Source organism: Macrotis lagotis, chromosome 5 (assembly GCF_037893015.1).
Source record: "Macrotis lagotis isolate mMagLag1 chromosome 5, bilby.v1.9.chrom.fasta, whole genome shotgun sequence".
Taxonomy (NCBI): Eukaryota; Metazoa; Chordata; class Mammalia; order Peramelemorphia; family Peramelidae; genus Macrotis; species Macrotis lagotis.
In genome coordinates this window covers 232,968,402-232,991,630 of record NC_133662.1, presented here as the reverse complement: position 1 = coordinate 232,991,630, position 23,229 = coordinate 232,968,402, and the positions used below count along the sequence as shown (strand labels likewise).

The 23,229-nt window shown below is 37.6% G+C and overlaps 1 protein-coding gene across 5 annotated transcripts in view; it reads right to left on the bottom strand.

Annotated features, from left to right (window-relative positions):
- Window positions 1-23,229, bottom strand: part of CCT6B (chaperonin containing TCP1 subunit 6B) — a 71,913-nt gene that overhangs the window by 9,956 nt on the left and 38,728 nt on the right. For all 5 annotated transcript variants that reach the window (XM_074188932.1, XM_074188934.1, XM_074188933.1 and 2 more), the window contains 6 exons: window positions 10,740-10,843; window positions 9,126-9,236; window positions 8,823-8,982; window positions 8,641-8,723; window positions 1,238-1,334; window positions 801-948 (listed from right to left, as the gene is read on the bottom strand). In XM_074188932.1, coding sequence (XP_074045033.1) covers window positions 801-948; window positions 1,238-1,334; window positions 8,641-8,723; window positions 8,823-8,982; window positions 9,126-9,236; window positions 10,740-10,843 — 703 coding nt within the window. The remainder of the gene's footprint in view (window positions 1-800; window positions 949-1,237; window positions 1,335-8,640; window positions 8,724-8,822; window positions 8,983-9,125; window positions 9,237-10,739; window positions 10,844-23,229) is intronic.

The window sequence follows — 23,229 nt, the reverse complement described above, 5'->3', positions numbered from 1 at the left end:
ACTTGGGATGATTTTTAGAAGCAAATTCTTTCAAAAATGACTGTGCTGACAGCAACAGCATATTGTACTGAAAATGAATTTATGTGGGGAGCAGGAAAACCAGAGTGAGAAGCCCGGCTCCAAAACTTTTCCAGAACATTGCACATGTCACAGTTTCTCTAAATTTCAACTTAGATCACTTTCTTCCTTTATAAAATGGAGATAATAATCCCATCGGTATACTTAAATGCTATAAGCATCAAATGAGAGAGGAAAGTGTTTTGAAATATAAAGAACTATAAGGCAATTTTAATAAATTAAAATGTGTTCATTTGCCTTTCAAAATTATATACTAATTTAAAGGAGAATCTATCATTAAAATAGAAATTACTTATGTTAGATTGAGTCTGCCTATATAAATCATTGATAAAATAAATGCAATAAAAGGGTTCACTCTATAGCATACCAAAACCAGGATACCATGGTATTCTGGTAGATCTCTTAGTATTAGGGGTAGGGACTAGACCTGTGATTTCTTTAGTAGAGGGAATGCCCAAGAAGCACTTTCTACCAGTACAGGTCAGTACTTTCTTTGAACTTAGCATCTTAAAGACAGTTGATGTTTAAGTTTAAGTTTAATTTAAGTTCTAGGACGTTGCATGACCTGGCCAGGAAGTAACAGATACAGGACATGAATCCAGTTTTTCCTGGGTTTGAGATTAGCTCTCTTTCTCTACTTTATCTTGCTGTCTCTCAGGGGTTTATTATTACTTTGAAAATTGCCTTCATGGAGTACACAACCAAAACAAAGGGTAGCTTACGATCATCAAGAGCGTTTTTGACAGCACGAAGTCCATCTCTGATGGCATCCTTGATTTGCGTGAGCGTGTGCTTGTTTGGGCCTTTCACCAGCAGGGTTACAGAACGAGGGTTGTCACATTTCTCGATAAAGGTGAACTTTTCTTCCCCCTAAAGTATACCCAAGATGTCACATATGTTCTTCCATGTGGTTATGAAATATAATGAACTCCCCTAAAACTTATAAAAATTCATTGCAGGCACAAACTTTATGTGGTTCTTCTTGTTAGACATAAATAAAAGTACTAAAAGTAATCTCTGGGTTTTCTACATGAACACAACTGAAATTTAAATGGTTAAGTTGTTTAAACTGATGTTTATATTGTACATCCAAACTGCACAATTTGACAGTTTCATAATCAGTATTCAATAATTTACAGAACTAAAAAAAAATACTTACTAATGTATACTCATAAACAAGCCCAGCATGGCCCAAGCACTCTGGAGTGAGGTCATCAAGAGAATTCATTGCAATCCCACCACAAGCAAGAGTCAGCCTGAAATAGATTTTACCAAATGTTTAGGTAGTTCTAGGAAATTTCTGTGTGGTATAAGAATCCACTTTAAAAAATACAGAGACTCCTCTGAGCAAAAAGGAAAGTTTATTTTGGCTTTTCTCGAGAAAAGGACAGCTCCAAGTCTCACAAAGGTAGTGAAGATCAAGGAGCTGCCCCGAGGTGACAGTCAAGCAAAATTTTATGGCCTAGCATGATTCCCCCCTCCCTAGCCCCCTCTCTTCCAACCTTATTGGTTAAGGTTTTCAGAGTTACAATCTTTACATGAAAAATCTACCCAGCAACAAAGAGAAGAATTAAAAGGTTTTCATAAAATATTACCTCACCATCCAGATGGCGAGGGTATCAGAAGAAGAGTTCTAATGACCTTCTTTCAAATGAATTAATGCCTGCGTATGCAAGGTCTTCTAAGGAACTCTACTATCTTCTTAGTTTAGTAGTTATCAAACAAAAGAAGCCAGACTTCTGTTCTCACAGTCTATTATCAAATAGGTGGCTAAGATGGCAAGGTCTCTTCTATGGAAATATTCCACTATTTCCTTCCCCCCTAACAGAATCAATGCAAGGTCTTTCTGGAAATAGTTCACTGTTTCACTCCCTAGCAGAACTGGGAGGGTGTCTGCCATTAAGAGTAATAATCTGGGGGCAGCTAGTGGATAAAGTACAGTAGATAAAGCACTGGCCCTGGAGTCAGGAGTACCTGGGTTCAAATCCGGTCTCAGACACTTAGTAATTACCTAGCTGTGTGGCCTTGGGCAAGCCACTTAACCCCATTTGCCGTGCAAAAAAAAAAACCAACCTAAGAGTAATAATCTGTCTTTGTTTCAATGATTTTTAACTCTGAGAGGACTTCACTAGGAATGTTAACTCTTAAGGGGGAATATTCCACTCACTGCCAAAAAATGTTCTAATCACCTTAAAATTATCGAACAGTATTCTAATAAGGCAGCATTGCCATGATGTTTTAAAATTCAATTTTAAAGAGAAAGTTGAGTAAAGATGTTAAGGGAGTTGGAAGAAGTACAGTCAGACTGCCCCTTTCCTACCAGTAATTCTTCTAAACAAACCTAGTAAATGCACCAGACCAAATCCTGATTGGGAAATGCAAGGACAAAAACCATAGTGATTTATTTTTCACAGTCCAGGAACACATAGGAAGGCAGGTAGAGAAGTCTGCAGACCCTGGTGATGGGATCTGGCCAGGAACCATATGGAGCACTCCAAGGCAAGAAGAGGTCATACACCAGGGTGAGTAGAGGGCCCTATATCCAACACAGAAGGGTCAAATTTGTCTAGGGTGCAAAAAGAATGCAAACTGGAAAGCTCTACTGCATACCAGCTGCTGCCCATTAGAAAGGATCTATAGGTAGGGGTAGCATTTCAAGGTAAACACTGGTAGTGAGCCTAGATTGCATAATGAATAAGGAGTAAATCCAGAACAAGCAACATCTGTATGTCTAGCAGTAGAGCAGGTTCTCACTTTCAGTCTCCAGATCAGTCTGAAAAATACAGTAGCATAACCAAGACATGAATCCTAGATCAACGGGGAATCTCCAATTCTGTTATCCTAAGTCTGCAGAGATGCTACAGTAGGAGTCTACTGGAACACCAAGTGGGACCAGTTCATAGGCTGCTGCTCAGACCTCAAACCAAGACAGAGCTCAGACCAGAAAGGTCAGCAATTAGACAATACCCTAGAACAGACCACTCTGGGAATAGTGAAAGTTTGTAGATCTCTAATCTGAGTTATTCCTGAGATCCCAAAATAATACTCAAAAGTTCAAGAAAGAAGTAGGACCAGCACTGACCTTTCTTCCAGAAGTGACATAAAGGCCAAAGTCAGGTTGGAAGAACAAACGAATCCAAAACAAACAAAAAAAAGGAATAAAAAGAGTCATTATGGTGAGAAGAAAATGCAAGACAAAAACACTGAAGAAAGCAAAGACTTGAAAAAAACGGGGGGGGGGGGGGGCAGAGCCAAGATGGCGACATGAAGGGATCCAGTCTTAGGAGCTCTCTGATAAAAACTCATAAACTAAGGACTCTAACTAAACTTTCAAGGGACAGAACCCACAGAGGGGCACAGTGAGGCAGTTCTCCTACTCAAGGTAACCTGGAAAAGAGCAGAAAGGCTCTGCTCCCCGGGGTCGGGGGGTGGCCCGCTAGAGGGGGGGTCCGCCAGAAAGAAAGAACTTCAGCCTCCCGAAGGCAGCCCCAGGGCACTGGGAGCTGCGGCTCACAGCAGCGGGGGAGTCTCCTGAGCTGCACCCCGAGGAGCACCGGCACAAAGCGGGGGAACAGCGGGGGACCTCTGCCAGAGCGACCACGTGAAGCCCAGCCCTCAGGGCACACAGCCAGCAGCTTGGTCTTTCTGCAGCCCAAATCCAGGAAACAGAAGCAGGCAGAGCCGGTAAGCAGGAGCCCCCAGGGCATGAGCCCACTGAGCTGAGGGAGGGGAGTGAAGAGAGAGAGAGACTGCCGAGCTCTGTCCTCTGCCCTCTGCCTCTGGAACAGGACTCTGGGGCTCTGACCACATTCAGATCCTGATCCCAGTCTAGGCCCCCCCATAGAACAACAGGGCCCCCCCACCTCGGCCCCATGGCAGAGGGGGGCGCTTATGTTCATTCATAGACCAGGAGGGAGGACAGAACCTCACACACTGAGACCCTTGTGGGAGTGTCCCAAAAGCTCAGGAAGCACCCCCCAAAAACAGGCTTAGGCTGGGAAAATGAACAAGCAAAGAAATAAGAGGAAGACCATTGAGAAATGTTTTGCGAATGAGCCCAAGAAGGATCAAAATACTCAGTCTGAAGATGAGGAAGCACAAGCTCCTGCATCTAAAGACTCCAAGAAAAACAGAAATTGGGCTCAGGCTATGACAGAGCTCAAAAAAGACTTTGAAAATCAAATGAGGGAGTTGGAAGAAAAACTGGGAAAAGAAAGGAGAGAGATGCAGGAAAAACATGAAAATGAAGTCAGCAGCTTAGTCAAGGAAATCCAAAAAAATGCTGAAGAAAATAGCATGCTAAAAACCAGCTTAGGTCAAATGGATAAAACAGTAAAAAAAGTTATTGAGGAGAAGAATGCTTTAAAAAGCAAAATTGGCCAGATGGAAAAAGAGATAAGAAAACTCTCTGAGGAGAACAAATCATTCAGACAAAGAACAGAATTCAGGGAGATTGATGAATTTACCAGGAATCAGGAATCAATACTTCAAAACCAAAAAAATGAAAAATTAGAAGAAAATGTGAAATATCTCATTGAAAAAACAACTGATATGGAAAACAGACTTAGGAAAGATAATTTGAAAATTATTGGAATACCTGAAAGTCATGATCAGGAAAAGAGCCTTGACATCATTTTCAAAGAATTACTACAGGAAAATTGCCCTGATATTCTAGAAGCAGAGGGCAAAATAGAAATGGAGAGAATCCACTGATCTCCCTGAGAAAGAGATCCCAAAAAACCAACCCCTAGGAATATTATAGCCAAGTTCCAGAACTCCCAAGTCAAAGAGAAAATATTACAAGCAGCCAGAAGGACACAGTTCAAATATCGTGGAGCTGCAGTCAGGATCACTCAGGACTTAGCAGCAACTACATTGGAAGCTCGTAGGGCTTGGAATACAATATACCGGAAGGCAAAAGAGCTTAGAATGCAGCCAAGAATGAACTACCCAGCAAGGCTGAATGTCCTCTTCTAGGGAAAAAGATGGACTTTCAATGAACCAGGGGAATTTCAAAGCTTCCTTTTGGAATGGCCAGAGCTGAACAGAAGGTTTGATCTTCAGATACAGGACTCAGGTGAAGCATGGAGATTGGAGGAGAGGGGGGAAATATGAGGGACTTAATGAGGATGAACTGCATGTATAGAAAAATGATACTGATAATATTCATATGAACCATCTCAGTTAATAGAGCAGGTAGAGGGAGCTTTTATAGTTGAAGCACAGGAGAAAGCTGAATTCGAAGATAAAATATGGTGTAAAAATGGAGTCAATAGGAAAAAAGGGGAAATGGAAAGGGAGAAAGAAAAAGGAGAGGGGGAATAGTCCAAGATATTTCACATAATAAGATTTTTTTATTACAATGAGCTATTGGAATGATATGGAAGGGGGGAGGCAAGGGGGAATGAGGGAACCTTTGCTCTCATCAGAGATGGCTAGAACAGGAAATAGCAAATATACTCAATGGGGTATAGACATCTGGAGTAAGAAGGAGGGGGGAACAGGGGGAAGGGGTGGGGATGTGAATAAAGGAGGAGAGGATGGACCATGGGGGGACAGTGTTCAGATATAACACATTTTCTTTTTTACTTCTTACAAGGGGCTGGGATTGGATGGCCTGCCCAGGACCATAGGGCCAGGTGGATTCTGGGCCTAAGGGGTGGTATGGGGGCTCAGGGCTTCTTGGCCCCAGGACCAGGGATCTGTCTGCTGCACCACTCAACGACCATACAGCAGAGTCAGAGTGAAAGGAGAGAGAAAATATAGTACACGGTAGTGGAGAAATAAGAAAGGAGGGAGTTGTGATCAGCAATGGCAACGTTGGAAAAATATGGAAGTGACTTTTGTGATGGACTTATCATAAAGAATGTGATCCACTCATGACAGAGTTGATGGTGTTGGAACAAAGACTGAAGCACATTTTTTTGTTATTATTATTTGGGGGAGGGTGCAGGGCAAGTGGGGCTGGGTGGCCTGCCTGGAGCCACATAGCAGAATGATCTTTGGGTGTCTGAGGCCAGATTCGGACCCAGGTGCTCCTGGCTCAAGGGCCAATGCTCTGTCTGCCACCCAGCCACCCCTACTATTATTACTATTTTATTTTGGGTTTTTTTTTCTTTCTTCTTTTTGGTTTTTGCAGGGCAGTGGGGATCGGGTGGCTTGCATGTCACATGGCTGGGTGATTATTGGGTTTAAGAGGCTGGATATGGACTCAGGTGCTTGTGGCTCCAGGGCTGGTGCTTTGTCCATTAGGCCACCTGGCCATACCTACAATTATTACTATTATTTTTTTTTAATTTTAATTTTTTTTCTCTCCCCTTTACTTTTTCGCCCAAGCAAGTCTATCTATATTCATGGGGGGAGGGGTATTTTGTTTACTTGTAAACAAGTATATTTTATTAATGTAAAAAAAAACATTTGTACGAAATGAGAATAAAAAAATTAGAAAATTAATTAATTAATTAAAAAAAAAAGAAAGCAAAGACTCACCTGGGCACAAATTCATCTAGATTTCCTGAAAGAGATAAAGCTTGAGTTTTGAAAAGAGTTGAAAATGTTTTGTTTTTTTACAAATGAAATGAAAACTGTTAAAAAAAAAAAGAAATATGGAAGAAAAAAATTGGAAAGAGAATTAACACCTTGACATAGTAGATACAAAGCCTTGCCCAAGGTCTGAAAATTAAAATGGACCAAAAAGAAAAGAATGACTCCAGAAACTCCACAGACATTAAGAAACATTAAAACAAAGTCAAAAATAGGAGAAAATATAAGGCATCTTAAAACAAAACTAACTTATCTGGAAAACAGATGAAGAAAGATAATTTAAGAAACAAACATTGTATTTCAAGAAATCATAAAAGATGAATGCCCATATCACTTAGAACCAGAAGGCAAAGTAGAAATAGAAAGAATCCATCAGTTACCTCCTGATAAAAACTCCAAAATGAAACTGCCTAGTCAAAATTCAGAGCTTCTTAGTCAAAGTAAAAAATAGTGTGAGCAGTCAGAAAGCAAGAATTCAAATGATGATCACACATGATTTAGCAGCCATTCCTTTAAAGGAGCAAAGAGCTTGTGATAATTGATATTCCAGAAGGAAAGGATATAGGATATAATCATAAATTACTTCACAAAAATAAGTACAATCCTATTGGGGGAAATGCACTTTTAATGAAGTAGATGATTCTAAGCATGCTTGATAAAAAAGGCCAGAGCTAAGCAGAAAATTTAAAATTCAAAAACAGGAGTCAAGAGAAACATTAAAAAAGTAAAAATGAACAAATGATCATAAGAGATTAAATAAGGATAAAATCTTTACATTCTAATATGGGGAGATGAGACTCCTGTCTTCTCTGAACCTTATCACCAATGGGCATCATTGAAGGATTCTAATTAAATAGAAGGATCGGGAATGGTTCTATTGTGTTTTAATGCTCTTAAAAGAAGAATGGATAGGGAGGGATACACTAAAGGAGAAAAAGAGTGGAAGGTTGGGGAAAATTATCTCACATAATCTGGGTGACAAGTAGACATCTATACAAATAAAGAGGAGAGGGTGCATAAAAGTATGGAGAGGTGACACTTGAACCTCACACTCTTCTAGATTGATCAAAAAGAGAAGAATACATAATCACAGTTGGTTACAGAAATGCATTTCATTCAACAGGAAATAGGAGGAAGATGGAAATAATAGTTTGAGTAATTTAAAGAGGGATTACTTCTAAGGAAAACAAACTTTAAAAAGGATGTACAAAAATATCTATAGTATCTCTTTTTGTAATGGCAAAGAATTGAAAACTAAGTTTTAAGAAACTGAGGAATGGCTAAACAGCTTATGGTATATAAATGTGATAGAATACTATTATTTTGTGATGAATGTGATGTCTTCAAAGAAACCTAGGAATACTTGTCTGAACTGATGTTGAATGAAGAAAGTAGAAGCCGAAGAATAATTTATACAATGACAACAATATTGTAAACCAACAATTCAGAAAGACTTAGGAACTATGATAAGCTTAATGACCAATCATAATTCCAGAAGATTCATTATGAAATATGCTACCCATCTCCTCATGGAAAGAAAGGACTTAGAATATAGAATAAAGCATTTTTATTTGGACATGTTTGATGTTGGAATTTGTTTTACTTAAATTATATTTTAAAACAAAAGTTGTATTATTTTTTAAATTGTTGAGGTGGGAAGATGGTAGAAAAGGCAAAATTTTTGATGATTAAAAAAATAAAATTTAGTTTTAAAAAAAATCAGTTTTGAGGAGACTGTCAAATTCTTATACATTTCAAGAAAGTTTTTATAGAGATTGAAGAGCTTTTGGTAACTCATTCATTTATCACTATTTAGAACCCTGTTACAGTATTCTAGTTATAACAATATAATGATTTGTTCTTACTTGAATTAGCTAACTCCGGGGCAATTATACTTTTGTAAAAATTAATAGATGTCTAATAAATAAGCTAAAATGGACAAAAGTACAAAATAATTACAACTCCCAACTCTGAATTATTTAGAACATATGGTTATTTTTATCTATATCCTAAACCTACCGTTCCATATTCCTTCTTTTAGCTCTACGAAGAGCCACAATACCTTCTTTTGCAAGGATATCTAAGGAAAATGGATCAATGCCCTGTAATCAAGTAGAGAAATTACAAATAGGATTTAAGTATTCTCCATTACCAAATTATAAGCATTTAAATATATTTATATTTTTAAATTAAATTCTCACCTTCTGATTAAGAACAATAAATCCTTTCTTTCCATCATTACAGACTTCTCTTTTCAGGTTTATTATTTTGTTCACTCTATCTTCAATAAATTGTCTTTCAGCTTTTACTAATTTCTCTCTCTCTTCTGCAGTCTTGTAGAAGAAACCAGAGTTCACCTCTCTAAAAGAACACAGAGAATCGTGAATATATACATAAGTAGCAAAGAAGCAGATACAACAGAAATGGGAAGAAAAAAAAGACTTTCAGAAAGAAAGAAAAATCTAAGTTTTCATTACATTATAAAGAGAAAAATAATTCCTTACGTTTTTTCATATTCTAGTGATACATTGCAAGTGAGAATAAAAGCATCTTCAACTCTTTTCTTCATATCAGGATGACGAGCTCCATGGTCTAAAACTAGCCCTCTGATCAACCTGGTAAAATAATTCAGTTCCTTTCTTTAATACTCTAGGAGATAACATACTTTTTTTAATACTCTAGAAGATAACATCATCTAGTAGATGATGATGATGATGATCTCTCACATTTATATAACAATTCAGAGTTACCAAAGATTTTACATGTTATTTGATTCTCAACCTGATTAAGAGGAAGGTTTGTATGCATATTATTATTTCCATTTGTCACATGAAGAAACTAAGGTTCAGATAGGGTTTTGTATTGAAATTGACCACAGAGATGATCTCATCTGACCATTCATATAAAAGATGAAAATATTTAGCCTAGCATTCCAACATTACAAGAGTGCAACTACAATGGGCTGGACATGTTGTTAGAACACCAGAAGTACACTTGCCACAAAAACTATTTTATGGAGAACTCACACAGGGCAAGTACTCACAAGGCATCAGAAGAAGCGAGACTGAGACACTGAAGGTCTCCACTGAAAAACTTTGGAATTGAGTGTACAGTTTGGGAAACACTGGCACAGGACCACCCAGCATGACCTGCCCTCATCAGTGAGGGGGCTGCGCTCTCTGAGAAAGGGAGAATTGAAGCAGCTCAAAGGAAATGTGGCGATCATAAGTTTAGAGAACCCACCTCAGGTGGTCACATGAACTATTTGTGTCCAACTTGTGGTAGTGCAATCTGAGCTCATATTGGTCTGATCAACACTGTAATTTGTCTCAAACACAGTAATGTTATTTTGGTCTTCTTCAATAAAGAAGGACAAGAACCACCCATCCAACCAGCTACACCCTTTAAAGAGTCACTCCAACTTTAAATCAAACATAAACCTGGAAATTTCTAAAGAGAATCTTCTTCAATACACAAAATGATATTACTTCACTTTAAAATCTGTGACTTGCCAATGTCTGCACTCCCTCCACTGATTCACACTGTAACCTTTCCATGAATTAGTACATCTCTGAAAACTGCTGGAACTAAAAACCCCATGAGGACAACCCATGATGAACTGTACTAGTCTTACAAACACTGCTCCTCAAGTGGCAGACAATCCATCACTAGGCCCATTCTCTAGATTTTTTCCAATTTGTAAAAGCCTAACAGTGTAATTCTCTAGGTGTTGGCATAGTCTTCACAAACTCATGGTCAACTCCACACCATAATATGATATTCAATTAGAATCTAAGTTGCATGTGATTACATTAACTACTAGAATAGCACCATGGAATTATTTTTTAAGTTATATGGCTCAATCTGAAAAAAAAAATCAATAACATGATATTTTTTCTTAATATCTGCTCAAAATAATTAGAAAATTTCTAAATTATTGATATTTTTAATTTTAATTGATCCTTTTAATCACCTCTATAAACAGTTTGGTTTTTAGTAGACTAGCAAAACATATTTCTAACATTCAGTGTAAAATATAAAATTAACTGAAGCCAAGTTGAGGGTATTTGTCTAAATCTAATATTGGCCATATTTTATCAACATTTTATTTGACTTACGTTGTGTCAGTTTCTGACTTATGCTTCATCTCCATTATCTCTACCATGAAAAGGTCAATAGGAAAACCTGGTCTTCTAATGGCCAAAAGAGATTCTACCACAGCCTATAATAATAGAAATGAATGCAATGATGAAATAATTTGAACTCTAAAATCACAATCCATTGCCCCAAATATTCCCTTACTTCCCCTTCAAGTTACACAAGATTAGATATGAAAATAAAAATTCTGAACCCCATATATATATCTATGTTAGCCTAAACAAACAGAGGATTGGTTACATGCCTAAAATTAATCTGTAGCCCAAAACACAAAGACAAATTCAACAATTAGAGTTGCTCTCACTGCAGCTAAAAAGACCTTACAAACAACAGAGAGGATTACCCAGAGGTAGGGATATAGAATCATACAATCTTTTAGAATTGGAAACGGTATCTTCAGTTAAAGGTCAGAAACTGAAAATATGTGATATTAAATGAATTGTCCAAGATCCTACATCTAATTAAGAGCAGATCCAGAAGATCTAACTCCTAGTCCAGGGTTTAATTTATTAGAGTGCATTAACTCTCCCAGAAATAATTCAAAATTTTGATTTGAAGATAGTTTACTTATAGGAATAGTTTTAAACCCTAACTGACATAAAATAATTTATAATGTAATAAATCATATGAGATAATATAAAAAATATTTTCAATAATTGACAAAGAATATTTTTAAAGGATAGTTGAGTAGGAAAAATTTGCCAGGCCCCCTTTAACACTAATCTAAGTTGCTTGAGCAGCCTATATGTGTATTTCAGTTGACTTGGCAAATATAATACCACAGAGGAAAGCAAGGCATTGGACTGCCATAGTCTGATAATGCTATGACTTTAATATCACACAATTCCTTTTGTTGTGACCCTATAATTATTAAGAAACGTGATCTTAATTTGTAACATTCCAAGATCATAGGATTTAGAACCCAAAAGAATTTTGGAGATCATGAAGTCCAACTGTTCCATTTAACAGATAAGAAACACCCAAATTCAATAAACAAAAACAAAAGAAAAGAAATCTCATTACCTTTCCCACTCATTCCCCAAACTTACTCCTCTTCCAAATTTCCCTATTTCTGTCAAGGGTCCTTCCAACCTTCCAATCTCACAATCATTTCTGACTCCTCATTTTCACTCACTTCACAACTCTATCAGTTACCCAATCTTAGGGTTTCTATTTTCAAAATATCTTACATCTTTCTCCTTGCCTCTATATAACAGCAACCAGTCCATTTCAAATTCTCATTCTCCTGGACTATTGCAACAGCTTCCTAATTGTCTCTCAGAATCAGGGTTCTACCCTTTCCAATCCATCCTCCATAATTTTCCATAAGCATAACTGTGATGTTGTCAATTCCCTTATTCAATAAAATCCAATGGTCCCTCCCTACTGGCCTTAGAATCAAATGTAAAATCCTCTGTTGGTGTTTAAATACTGACCCCAGTGTAACTTTCTAGCTTATCATATATAACTCTTATTCACTCTACAAATCCAATCAAACTAGCTCTCTTATGGTTCTTTATGATCTTCCATCTTTCAACTTGGGACCTTTGCACTGGCTGTCACCCATAACTGGAATGTACTCCTTCCTTATCTCCTCCTCTTAAAATTCCTTGTTTCCTTCAAAATGCCAATCAAGCTTACCCTACTATATAAAGACTTTCTGGGTCCTCCCAGCTGCTGCTGCCTTCCTGGTCTCGATATTGCCTTATGTTTATTTGTTATGTATTTTATATAATCATATATACAAATGTTTTTTCTCCCAGGAGAATGTAAGCTCCTTGAGGGCAGGGTATATTATATCTTTGCCTCTGTATTAGTAGAGCCTGGGAGAGGTAATGTGGACTCCAATAGGGGTTACAGGGCCAGGAAGACCCACTTCTGATAAAAACTATATACATACTTATCCACAAACAAAACAAATACAAAAACAAAAGACAGAAGAATCTCAGAAATACTTATAAAAGAATACAGGAAAAATTGCATTTATTTGTTTTGTCAAACGTACTGGTTGCATGATTCTGGAAAAACTCCATAAGCTCTTCATTCAAGAAAAGTGCCAATTAGCTTTGCATCACCTTGGAGTTCTTTATAATACCAGTGAAATCAACAGTCTAGGGCGGCTAGGTGGCACAGTGGATAGAACACCAGCCCTGGAGTCAGGTGTACCTGAGTTCAAATCCAGCCTCAGACAAAATTACCTAGCTCTGTGGCCTTGGACAAGCCACTTAACCCTAATTGCCTTATTACCAGGGGTCAAGTAGAGGGCTAAGGACATTGTAAGTATTTAAAAAATATTTGTGGTAACTGATCTCCAACTCTAAATTCAATAATCTGTCCATTACATCAAATAGACCATCCTATGAGGAAAGAGCTGCTGAGAAACCCACCTTAGGTGAATATTCTAGTTCTTATTTATCAGCATAAAATTAATAAACTGAAATCCTGATTTGTAAATCATCTTATGTGTTCAGTTAGGAAAAACTGGATAGACCTTGGGGTCCAACAAATCTGGGAAAAAACCCAAGTTTCTAACAGTTCACTTGGGATAACTCCACAAAGGAACAACCCTTACAAACAGGTTTGAAACCATCAAGAAGTCCTCACATGTCAACACATCCAACAAAAATTTTGTTTTTAATTAAGAACATTCACAACTACATCAATAGCCATAAAATACTCTATCTGGGTCCACAAACATATGGAGTACCTTAAACACAGTTTCCTTGGCTAACACAGTGGGTGGCAGCGCTTTAGTATATAAGGTGATTTTTCCTCCCTCCTAACCATGAAATTTTCTTTTCTAATTACAGTGGCCCAACCTTCTGCTGTTTCTTCTTTCATCATTGCTCAATCTGTTTCCCCACTCCATCCATCCCTTCATTCTCCGTTTTTACCCAAGTTGACTCAATAATTAACCCCCAAAACTAGTTCCGGTGCAGGAGAGCTGTGGACACCATCCCTGGGCTCCTCTGGTCTGAGGAACTCTGAGTCCACACCTCCATTACAGCTGAGGCCTCTTCCCAGAACAAACATTTGCTGACTAATTCTGCCTCAGACCCAGGTGTGTGAGCAGAATTAGCCCAGCTGACAAAGGAGAGAGGAATGACCTCAGGCTAGAGTAAAGCCCACAATTGATTGAAGGCAAAAGAATTCAATAGCTCCAACTCCTCCCTTCAAGCAAAGGGAGAAGGTCTCAATCAAGGTCCCAGACACTCCAGAAAAAGCAACCAACACCTCCTACTGGCCAGCCAGAGAAATTGCATTCAGTGAGTAAAGCCTTTAGCGATCCCAAGCCCCTGTGAACCAGCCCCTCCCCAACTCAAGGTATTAGCAAAATGAAGAAGGGTCAGCAGAAAGGTGGATCTATAGAAAAATTCTTGGAAGGGAAAGACCCTAACTGAGAAAGACCTGGAACCTCTGAGGAGAATACAATCTGGTCTTCAGCACAGAAAGACTTCCTTGAAGAAATAAGGAAGGAACTTAAAAATCAACTGGAAAATTTGGGAGAGACAATTAATACTTTGCAACAAGAAAACAAATCCTTAGAAAATGCAACTGGACAAATACAAAAGGAGAATAAATCTCTCAGATCCTCAATTGGACAATTACAAAATGAGAATAAATCTCTCACATCATCAATTGGACAAATACAAAATGAGAATAATTCTCCCAGATCCTCAACTGGGCAAATGCAAAAAGAAAATAATTCTCTCAAAACTTCAATTGGGGGCCACTAGGTGGTGCAGTGGATAAAGCACCGACCCTGGAGTCAGGAGTACCCGGGTTCAAATCCTGTCTCAGACACTTACTAATTACCTAGCTGTGTGGCCTTGCCTTACAAAAAAATAAATAAATAAATAAAAATTAAAAAAACTTCAATTGGTCAAAGGAAGAGCTCTTTCAAAAGTAGAATTGACCAATTGGAAAAGGTTGCAAAAGGTTAATGAAGAAAACTCCTCCCTAAAAAAAAAGAATGGAGTCTGCAGAAACTAATGACTCCATGAGACAGCAAGAGCCAGTTAAACAAAATCAAAAAATAGAAAAAATAAAAGAAAATGTAAAATACCTCATCAACAAAACCAGACCTTGAGAATAGATTGAGGAGGGGCAACCTGAGAATTATAGGAATTCCTGAAAACATTGAAGAGAAAAAAAAGCCTGGAATTAATATTACAGGATCTAGTGATGGAAAACTGCCCTGATACAATGGAACCGGAGGGCAAAGTAGTTATTGAAAGAATACATCAAGGGCAGCTAGGTGACAGTGGATAAAGCACCAGCCCTGGAGTCAGGAGTACCTGGGTTCAAATCCGGTCTCAGACACTTAATAATTACCTAGCTGTGTGGCCTTAGGCAAACCACTTAACCCCATTTGCCTTGAAAAAACCTTAAAAAAAAAAAAGAATACATTGATCCCCTCCAGAAAAAGATCCTAAAATGAAAACACCAAGGAATGTTGTGGCCAAATTCCAGAACTATCACATAAAAGAGAACATCCTACAAGCAGCCAGAAAGAAACAACTTAAATATCAAGGAGCCACAGTAAGGATCACGCAGGATCTAGCTGTATCAATATTAAGGGATGGAAGGGCCTGGAACTAGATATTTCAAAGAGCAAGGAAGCTTGAAATGCAGCCAAGAATCTACTATCCCGCAAAGCTGAGCCTTCTCTTCCAGGGAAAGAGATGGACATTTAACTAAATGGAAGATTTCCAAAATTCCTGATGAAAAGACCAGAACTAAATAGAAAATTTAGACATCAAACAGGAGGTTCAAGAGACACATGAAAAGGTTAAAAAGGGGGGGGGGGCAGTAAAAGGAAAAAAACTGTTATCCAGTAAGTTGAAACTGGCTATATCCCAGCATGGGGGAAAAGATTCTCATAAATCTTGAGAATTGTAACTCTAACAGAGAGAATATACCTAGCCAGAAATGATGGACATTCCTGATCTATCCATGAGACTGCTACCTAATGGGATGTAACTGGCTTTAACCCCACTTGGGAGACTCTAATAACTCTCAAGAATTTTAACCCTAATAGATAGAATATACTTAACTAGAAGTGACAGATAACTCAGAATTTTCTATGACTCAGATAGAATGATCTAAAAAAGATACTACCTCCTTAAAAAGGGGGACAGGAAAGAGATGGGAGGAGGGAGGGGACTGAATGGAGTAAATCTCATTACACTAAGAGGTATAGAATACCTATGGTAATAGAGGGAAAGAAGGGAGCAGATGAGAAACACCTGAATCTTCTCATCAGACTTCGCTTAAAGTCAACCTACACATACTCAGTTAACTTATAAAACATCTAACCTTTCAAGTATTAAAAGGGGGAAAGGGGACGGGGGATGGAGAAAGGGAAGGGGAGTGGGGGAAAAAAAGGGGAACAAACAAAAGGAAGGGAAGGGAAAAGCGAAAAAGGGAAAGGGGAAAGAAAGGAGAGGGGGTGATATAGGAGGGTAAACACACCGAAGGGGGTGGTATTCAGAAACAAAATACTGGTGAATATGGATAAGGGGGGGGAAAGGAGGAAAAATACAAACAGAGGGAAGATAACATAGAGGGCAATAAAGAATCAGTAATCATAACTTTGAATGTGAATAGGATGAACTCTCCCTTAAAACATAGGCAAATAGCAGAGTGGATTAAAAAACAGAATCCTACAATATGATGCTTACAAGAAAACTCATTTGAAGCAGAGAGATACATATAGAGTAAAGGTAAAAGGCTGGAGCAAAATATATTTTGCTTCAGCTGAAGTAAAAAAAAGCAGGGGTAGCAATCCTTATCTCAGACAAAGCAGCAGCAAAAATAGATAGCGTTAAAAGAGATAAGGAAGGAAACTTTATTCTAAAAGGCAATATGCACACACACACACACACACACACACAAACAAAAAAACACCCAGTGGGATAGCATTCAAATTCTTAGAGGAGAAGCTGAAAGAACTGCAGGAAGACATAGGCCCCAAAACTCTACTAGTGGGAGACCTCAACCTCCCACTCTCAGATCTAGATAATTCGAATCATACAATAAACAAGAAAGAAGTTAAGGAGGTAAATAGATTATTAGAAAAATTAGATATGGTAGACTTATGGAAGAAACTGAATGGGGATAGAAAGGAATATACCTTTTTCTCTGTAGTACATGGAACTTATACAAAAATTGACCATGTACTAGGACATAAAAACCTAATGATCAACTGCAGAAAGGAAGAAATAGTGAATACATCTTTCTCAGATCACAATGCAATAAAAGTTATATGCAATACAGGGCCAAGGAGATATAAACCCAGAACAAATTGGAAACTGAATAACCTCATTTTAAAAAATGAGTGGACCAAAAAACAAATTATAGAAAGAATTAACCATTTTATCCTAGATAATGATAATAATGAAACAACATACCAAAACCTATGGGATTCATTCAAAGAGACTCTCAGGGGATATATTATAGCTTTAAATGCTTACATGAATAAATTGGAGAAAGAGGAAATCAATGAACTAAATATGCAACTAAAAAAATTAGAGAAAGAAAAAATCAAAACTCCCCAATTAAATACCAAATTAGAAATTCTAGAAATTAAAGGAGAAATTAATAAAATTGAAAGCAAAAAAACTATTGCATTAATAAATAAAACCAAAAGTTGGTATTATGAAAAAACCAATAAAATTGATAAACCTCTGGTCAATTTGATTAAATGAAGGAAAGAAGAAAATCAAATTGCTAGTATCAAATGAAAAAGGTGAACTCACCACCAATGAGGAGGAAATTAAAGTAATAATTTGAAATTACTTTGCCCAACTCTCTGCCAAAAAAATTGATAATCTAAGTGAAATGGATGAATATTTACAAAAATATAAGTTGCCCAGGTTAAATGAAGAGGAGATTAAATACCTAAACAACCCTATCTCAGAAAAAGAAATTCAACAAGCCATCACTGAACTCCCTAAGAAAAAGCACCAGGGCCTGATGGATTCACAAGCAAATTCTACCAAACATTTAAGGAACAATTAGTTCCAATTCTATATAAATTCTTTGGTAAAATAGGGAAAGGTGGAAGTCTGCCTAACTCTTTCTATTAAACCAATATGGTGCTGTTACCTAAACCAGGAAGAGTTAAAACAGAGAATGAAAATTATAGACCTATCTCTCTGATGAATATAGATGCAGAAATCTTAAATAAAATCTTAGTAAAATGATTACAACAAGTTATCACTAGGATAATGCATTATAATCAAGTAGGATTTATTCCAGGAATGCAGGGTTGGTTCAATATTAGCAAAATGTTAGTATACTCAATTATATTAACAACAAACCTATCAGAAAGTATATGATCATATCAATAGATGCTGAAAAAGCTTTTGACAAAATACAGCACTGATTCCTACTAAAAATACTCGAAGTGTAGGAATGGACTGTTCCTTAGAATAATTAGAAGTATCAATCTGAAACCATCAACAAGCATTATATTCAATGGAGAGAGGCTAGAAGCATTCCCAATAAGATCAGGGGTGAAACAAGGATGCCCATTATCACCACTACTACTCAATATTGTATTAGAAATGTTAGCTTCAGCAATTAGAGAAGAAAAAGAAATTGAAGGAATTAGAATTGGGAAGGAAGAGACAAAACTCTCACTCTTTTCAGATGACATGATGGTCTACCTACAGAATCCCAAGAAATCATCCAAAAAACTACTGGAAACAATTAGCAATTTTAGCAAAGTTGCAGGTTATAAAATAAACCCTCATAAATCCTCAACTTTTCTATATATGTCTAGCAAGATACAGCAGGAAGAGCAAGAAAGAGAAATGCCATTCAAAGTAACCTCAGACAATATAAAATACTTGGGAGTCTATTTGCCAAGACAGACTCAGAATCTTTTTTTTTTAGGTTTTGGTAAGGCAAATGGGGTTAAGTGGCTTGCCCAAGGCAATACAGCTAGGTAATTATTAAGTGTCTGAGAGCGCATTTGAACCCAGGTACTCCTGACTCCAGGGCCGGTGCTTTATCCACTGCGCCACCTAGCGGCCCGCAGACTCAGAATCTTTTTGAAAACAATTATAAAACACTTCTCACACAAATTAAATCAGATTTAAATAACAGGACAAACATCAACTGCTCATGGATAGGTAGAGCTAATATAATAAAAATGACAATTCTACCAAAACTAAACTATCTGTTTAGTGCCCTACCAATCAAAATTCCAAAAAATTACTTTAATGAATTAGAAAAAATTGTAAGTAAATTCATATGGAGAAATAAAAAGTCAAGAATTGCCAGGAGCTTAATGAAAAAAAAAAGTACCAAAGAAGGGGGCTTAGACTCACCTGATCTAAAATTATATTATAAAGCATCAGTCATCAAAACTGTTTGGTATTGGCTAAGAAATAGAGTGGTGGACCAGTGGAATAGAATAGGTGTAAAAGCAGGAGATGATTATAGTAAGCTGCTGTTTGATAAACCCAAAGAGTCCAGCTATTGGGATAAAAACTGCTGGGATAATTGGAAGTTAGTATGGAATAAACTTAAAACCAACACCTCACACCCTTTACCAAGATAAGATCCAAATGGTTACAGGACTTAGACATAAAAAAAAATACTATAAGCAAATTAGAAGATCAAGGACTAGTTTACCTGTCAGATCTATGGAAAGGGGAGCAGTTTATGACTAAGGAAGAGCTGGAGAACATCACCAAAAACCAATTAGATGATTTCTATTACATTAAATTAAAAAGCTTTTGCACAGATAAAACCAATGTAACCAAGATCAAAAGAAATGTAGTAAATTGGGAAACAATCTTTACAACTAACGATTCCGAAAAAGGACTCATTTCTAAAATATATAGAGAACTGAGTCATATTTTTAAAACAAAAAGCCATTCCCCAATTAACAAATGGTCAAAGGATATGCAAAGGCAAATAGCCATATGAAAAATTTCCCTAAATCATTAATTATTAGAGAAATGCAAATTAAAGTTTCTCTGAGGTACCACCTCACACCTCTCAGATTGGCCAATATGACCAGAAAGGATAATGATCATTGTTGGAAGGACTGTGGGAAATCTGGGACACTATTACACTGTTGGTGGAGCTGTGAACTCATCCAACCTTTCTGGAGAGCTATTTGGAACTACACCCAAAGGGCAACAAAAATGTGCATACCCTTTGACCCAGAAATACCACTACTGGGTCTATATCCTAAAGAGATGATGAAAAAGGGTAAAAACATCACTTGTACAAAAATATTTATAGCAGCCCTGTTTGTGGTGGCAAAGAATTGGAAATCAAGTAAATGTCCTTCAATTGGGGAGTGGCTTAGCAAACTGTGGTATATGTATGTCATGGAACACTATTGTTCTATTAGAAACCAGAAGGGAATGGGAATTCAGGGAAGCCTGGAAGGATTTGCATGAACTGATGCTGAGTGAGATGAGCAGAACCAGAAAAACACTGTATACCCTAACAGCAACATGGGAGTGATGATCAACCTTGAAGGACTCGCTCATTCCATCAGTGCAACAATTGGGAACAATTTGGGGCTATCTGCAAAGGAGAGTTCCATCTGTACCCAGATAAGGAGCAAAGTTCAAGGACTATTCCCTTTAATTTAGAAAAAAACAGATATCTTATTGTCTGATTTTGTTACGTCTTAGACTTCCTTCTTTAAGGATATGATTTCTCTCTCATCACACCCAATTTGGATCAAGGTACAACACGGAAACAAAAGACTTACAGATTGCTTTCCATGGGGGGGGTTGGGGGAGGGAAGTAAGATTGGGGGGGAAATTGTAAAACTCAAATAACATCTTTAATAAAAATAAATTTAAAAATAATAAAAAATTATTGGAATACCTGAAAGTCATGATCAGGAAAAGAGTCTTGATCTCATTTTTAAAGAATTCTTACAGGAAAATTGCCCTGATATCCTAGAAGCAGAGGGCAAAATAAAAATTGAGAGAATCCACCAATGTCCCCCCAGAAAGAGATCCAAAAAAAAAAAAACCAACCCCCAGAAATATTATAGCCAAGTTACAGAACTCCCAAGTCAAAAAGAAAATACTGCAAGTAATCGGAAGGACACAATTCAAATATTGTGGAGCTGCAGTCAGGATCACAAAAGACTTAGCAGCAACTACATTAAGGGTTTGTAGGTCTTGGAATATAATATTTCAGAAGGCAAGAGCTTGGAATGCAACCGAGAATCAACTACCCAGCAAAACTGAACATCCTCTTCCAGGGGAAAAGATGGACTTTCAATGAAACAGGGGAATTTCAAATGTTCCTGTTAAAAAGATCAGAACTGAACAGAAAGTTTGACCTTCAAATACAGGACTCAGATGAAGCACAGAAAATGGTAAAATATGAGGTACTTAATGATGATGAACTGCATGTATTCCTGCATAGAAAAATGATACTGATAATACTCATATGAACCTTCTCATTTAATAGAGCAGGTAGGGGATTTTATAGATGAAGCACAAGAGAGAGCTGAATTTGAAGATGTAATATATTGTAAAAATGGGGGCAGCTAGGTGGTGTAGTGGATAAAGCACTGGCCTTGGAGTCAGGAGTACCTGGGTTCAAATCTGGCCTCAGACACTTCATAATGACCTAGCTGTGTGGCCTTGGGCAAGCCACTTAACCCCGTTTGCCTTACCAAAAAAAAAATATATATATATTGTAAAAATGGAGTCAATGGCTAAAAGGGAAATGTACTGGGAGTAAGAAAAAGGAGAGGTGGAATAGGCTAAGATATTTCATATAAAAGATTTTTTTTTGCAATGATATGTAAGGGGGGAAGGTGAGGGGGAATGACAAAACCTTCACTGTCATCTGAAACAGCTCAGAGAGGAAACAGCATACACACCCAATAGGGTACAGACATCTAGAGTAAAAAGGAGAGAAGGGGGGGAGGGGGAGGGGGGGTGTGGGTGATAGAGGAGAGGGTAGATCATAGGAGAGAATAGTCAGATATAACACATTTTCTCTTTTTACTTTTTGCAAGGCTCTGGGATTGGGTAGCCTATCCGGGACCACGGGGCCAGGTGGTTGCTGGGTCTCTGGGGTGGTATGTTGGCTTGGGGCCTCTTGGCCCCAGGGCTAGTGCTCTGGCTGCTGCGCCACTCAGCTACCCTACAACACATTTTAGAAGAGGGACCAAGTGAAAGGAGAGAGAAAATAGAAGGTAGTGGGGAGGAAAGGATGGAGGAAATTACAATCACCAACTATGCAAAAATATGGAAGTAACTTTTGTGATGGATTTATGATAAAGAATGTGACCCACCCAAGGCAGAGCTGATGGTATCAGAACACAGACTGAAACATATTTTTTCTCTTTCTTTTACTTGATTTCTCACAAGGTTCTCTATTTTTGTGGGGAGGGGTATTATGTTTATTCTTTTTTTTCTTTTTTCTTGTTTTTTTAGATTTTGCAAGGCAAATGGGGTTAAGTGGCTTGCCCAAGGCCACACAGCTAGGTAATTATTAAGTGTCTGAGACCGGATTTGAACCCAGGTACTCCTGACTCCAATGTTTATTCTTAAACAAGAATATTTTAGTAATATATAAATAAAGTCATATTAACCAAAAAAAAAAAAAAAAAAGAAAGAAACCAAGAGGAATGGGAATTCAGGGAAACATGGAAGGATTTGCTCGAACTGATGTTGAGTGAGATGAGCAGAACTAGAAAAACATTGATTGTATACCCTAACAGCAACAGAGGGGTGATCATCATCCTTGATGGACTTGTTCATTCCATCAGTGCAACAACCAGGGACAATTTTGGGCTATCTGCGATGGAGAATACCATCTGTATCCAGAGAAAGAAGTGTGGAGTTTCAACAAAGACCAAAGACTATTACCTTCAATTTAGGGGGAAAAAAACTGTTATCTTATTATATAATTTTGCTATCTCTTATACTTTATTTTTATTCCTTAAGGATATGATTTCTCTCTCATCACATTCAACTTAGATCAATGCATACCATGGAAACAATGCAAAGACTAACAGACTGCCTTCTGTGGGGAGTGGGGGAAGGGAAGCAAGAATAGGGGTAAATTTGTAAAACTCAAAATAAATAAAATCTTTCATTGAAAAAAACTCAATATGCCAGCAAACTTGGAAAACTCTGGTCACTAGATCGAAAAAGATCAGACTACATCCCAATCCTGAAGAAGGGAAATGCCAAAAAAAAATGTTCAAATTACCAAACTAGCCTCCTTTCACATGCCAATAAGATTATGCTTAAGATTCTGCAAGCTAGGCTTTCAGCAATATGTGAACTGAGAAGTGCTCGGGGGACCTGTCCCAAGCTGGCGCCTGGATACATACTTCCCCAGTCCCGTCCCTCTTATAGCCCCGAGCTCCTCCCTTGTTCCTCCCTTATGGGCAGAGCCGTTAAGGGGGTGGAGGGTCCCAGGGCCCATGTGGGTGGGTTC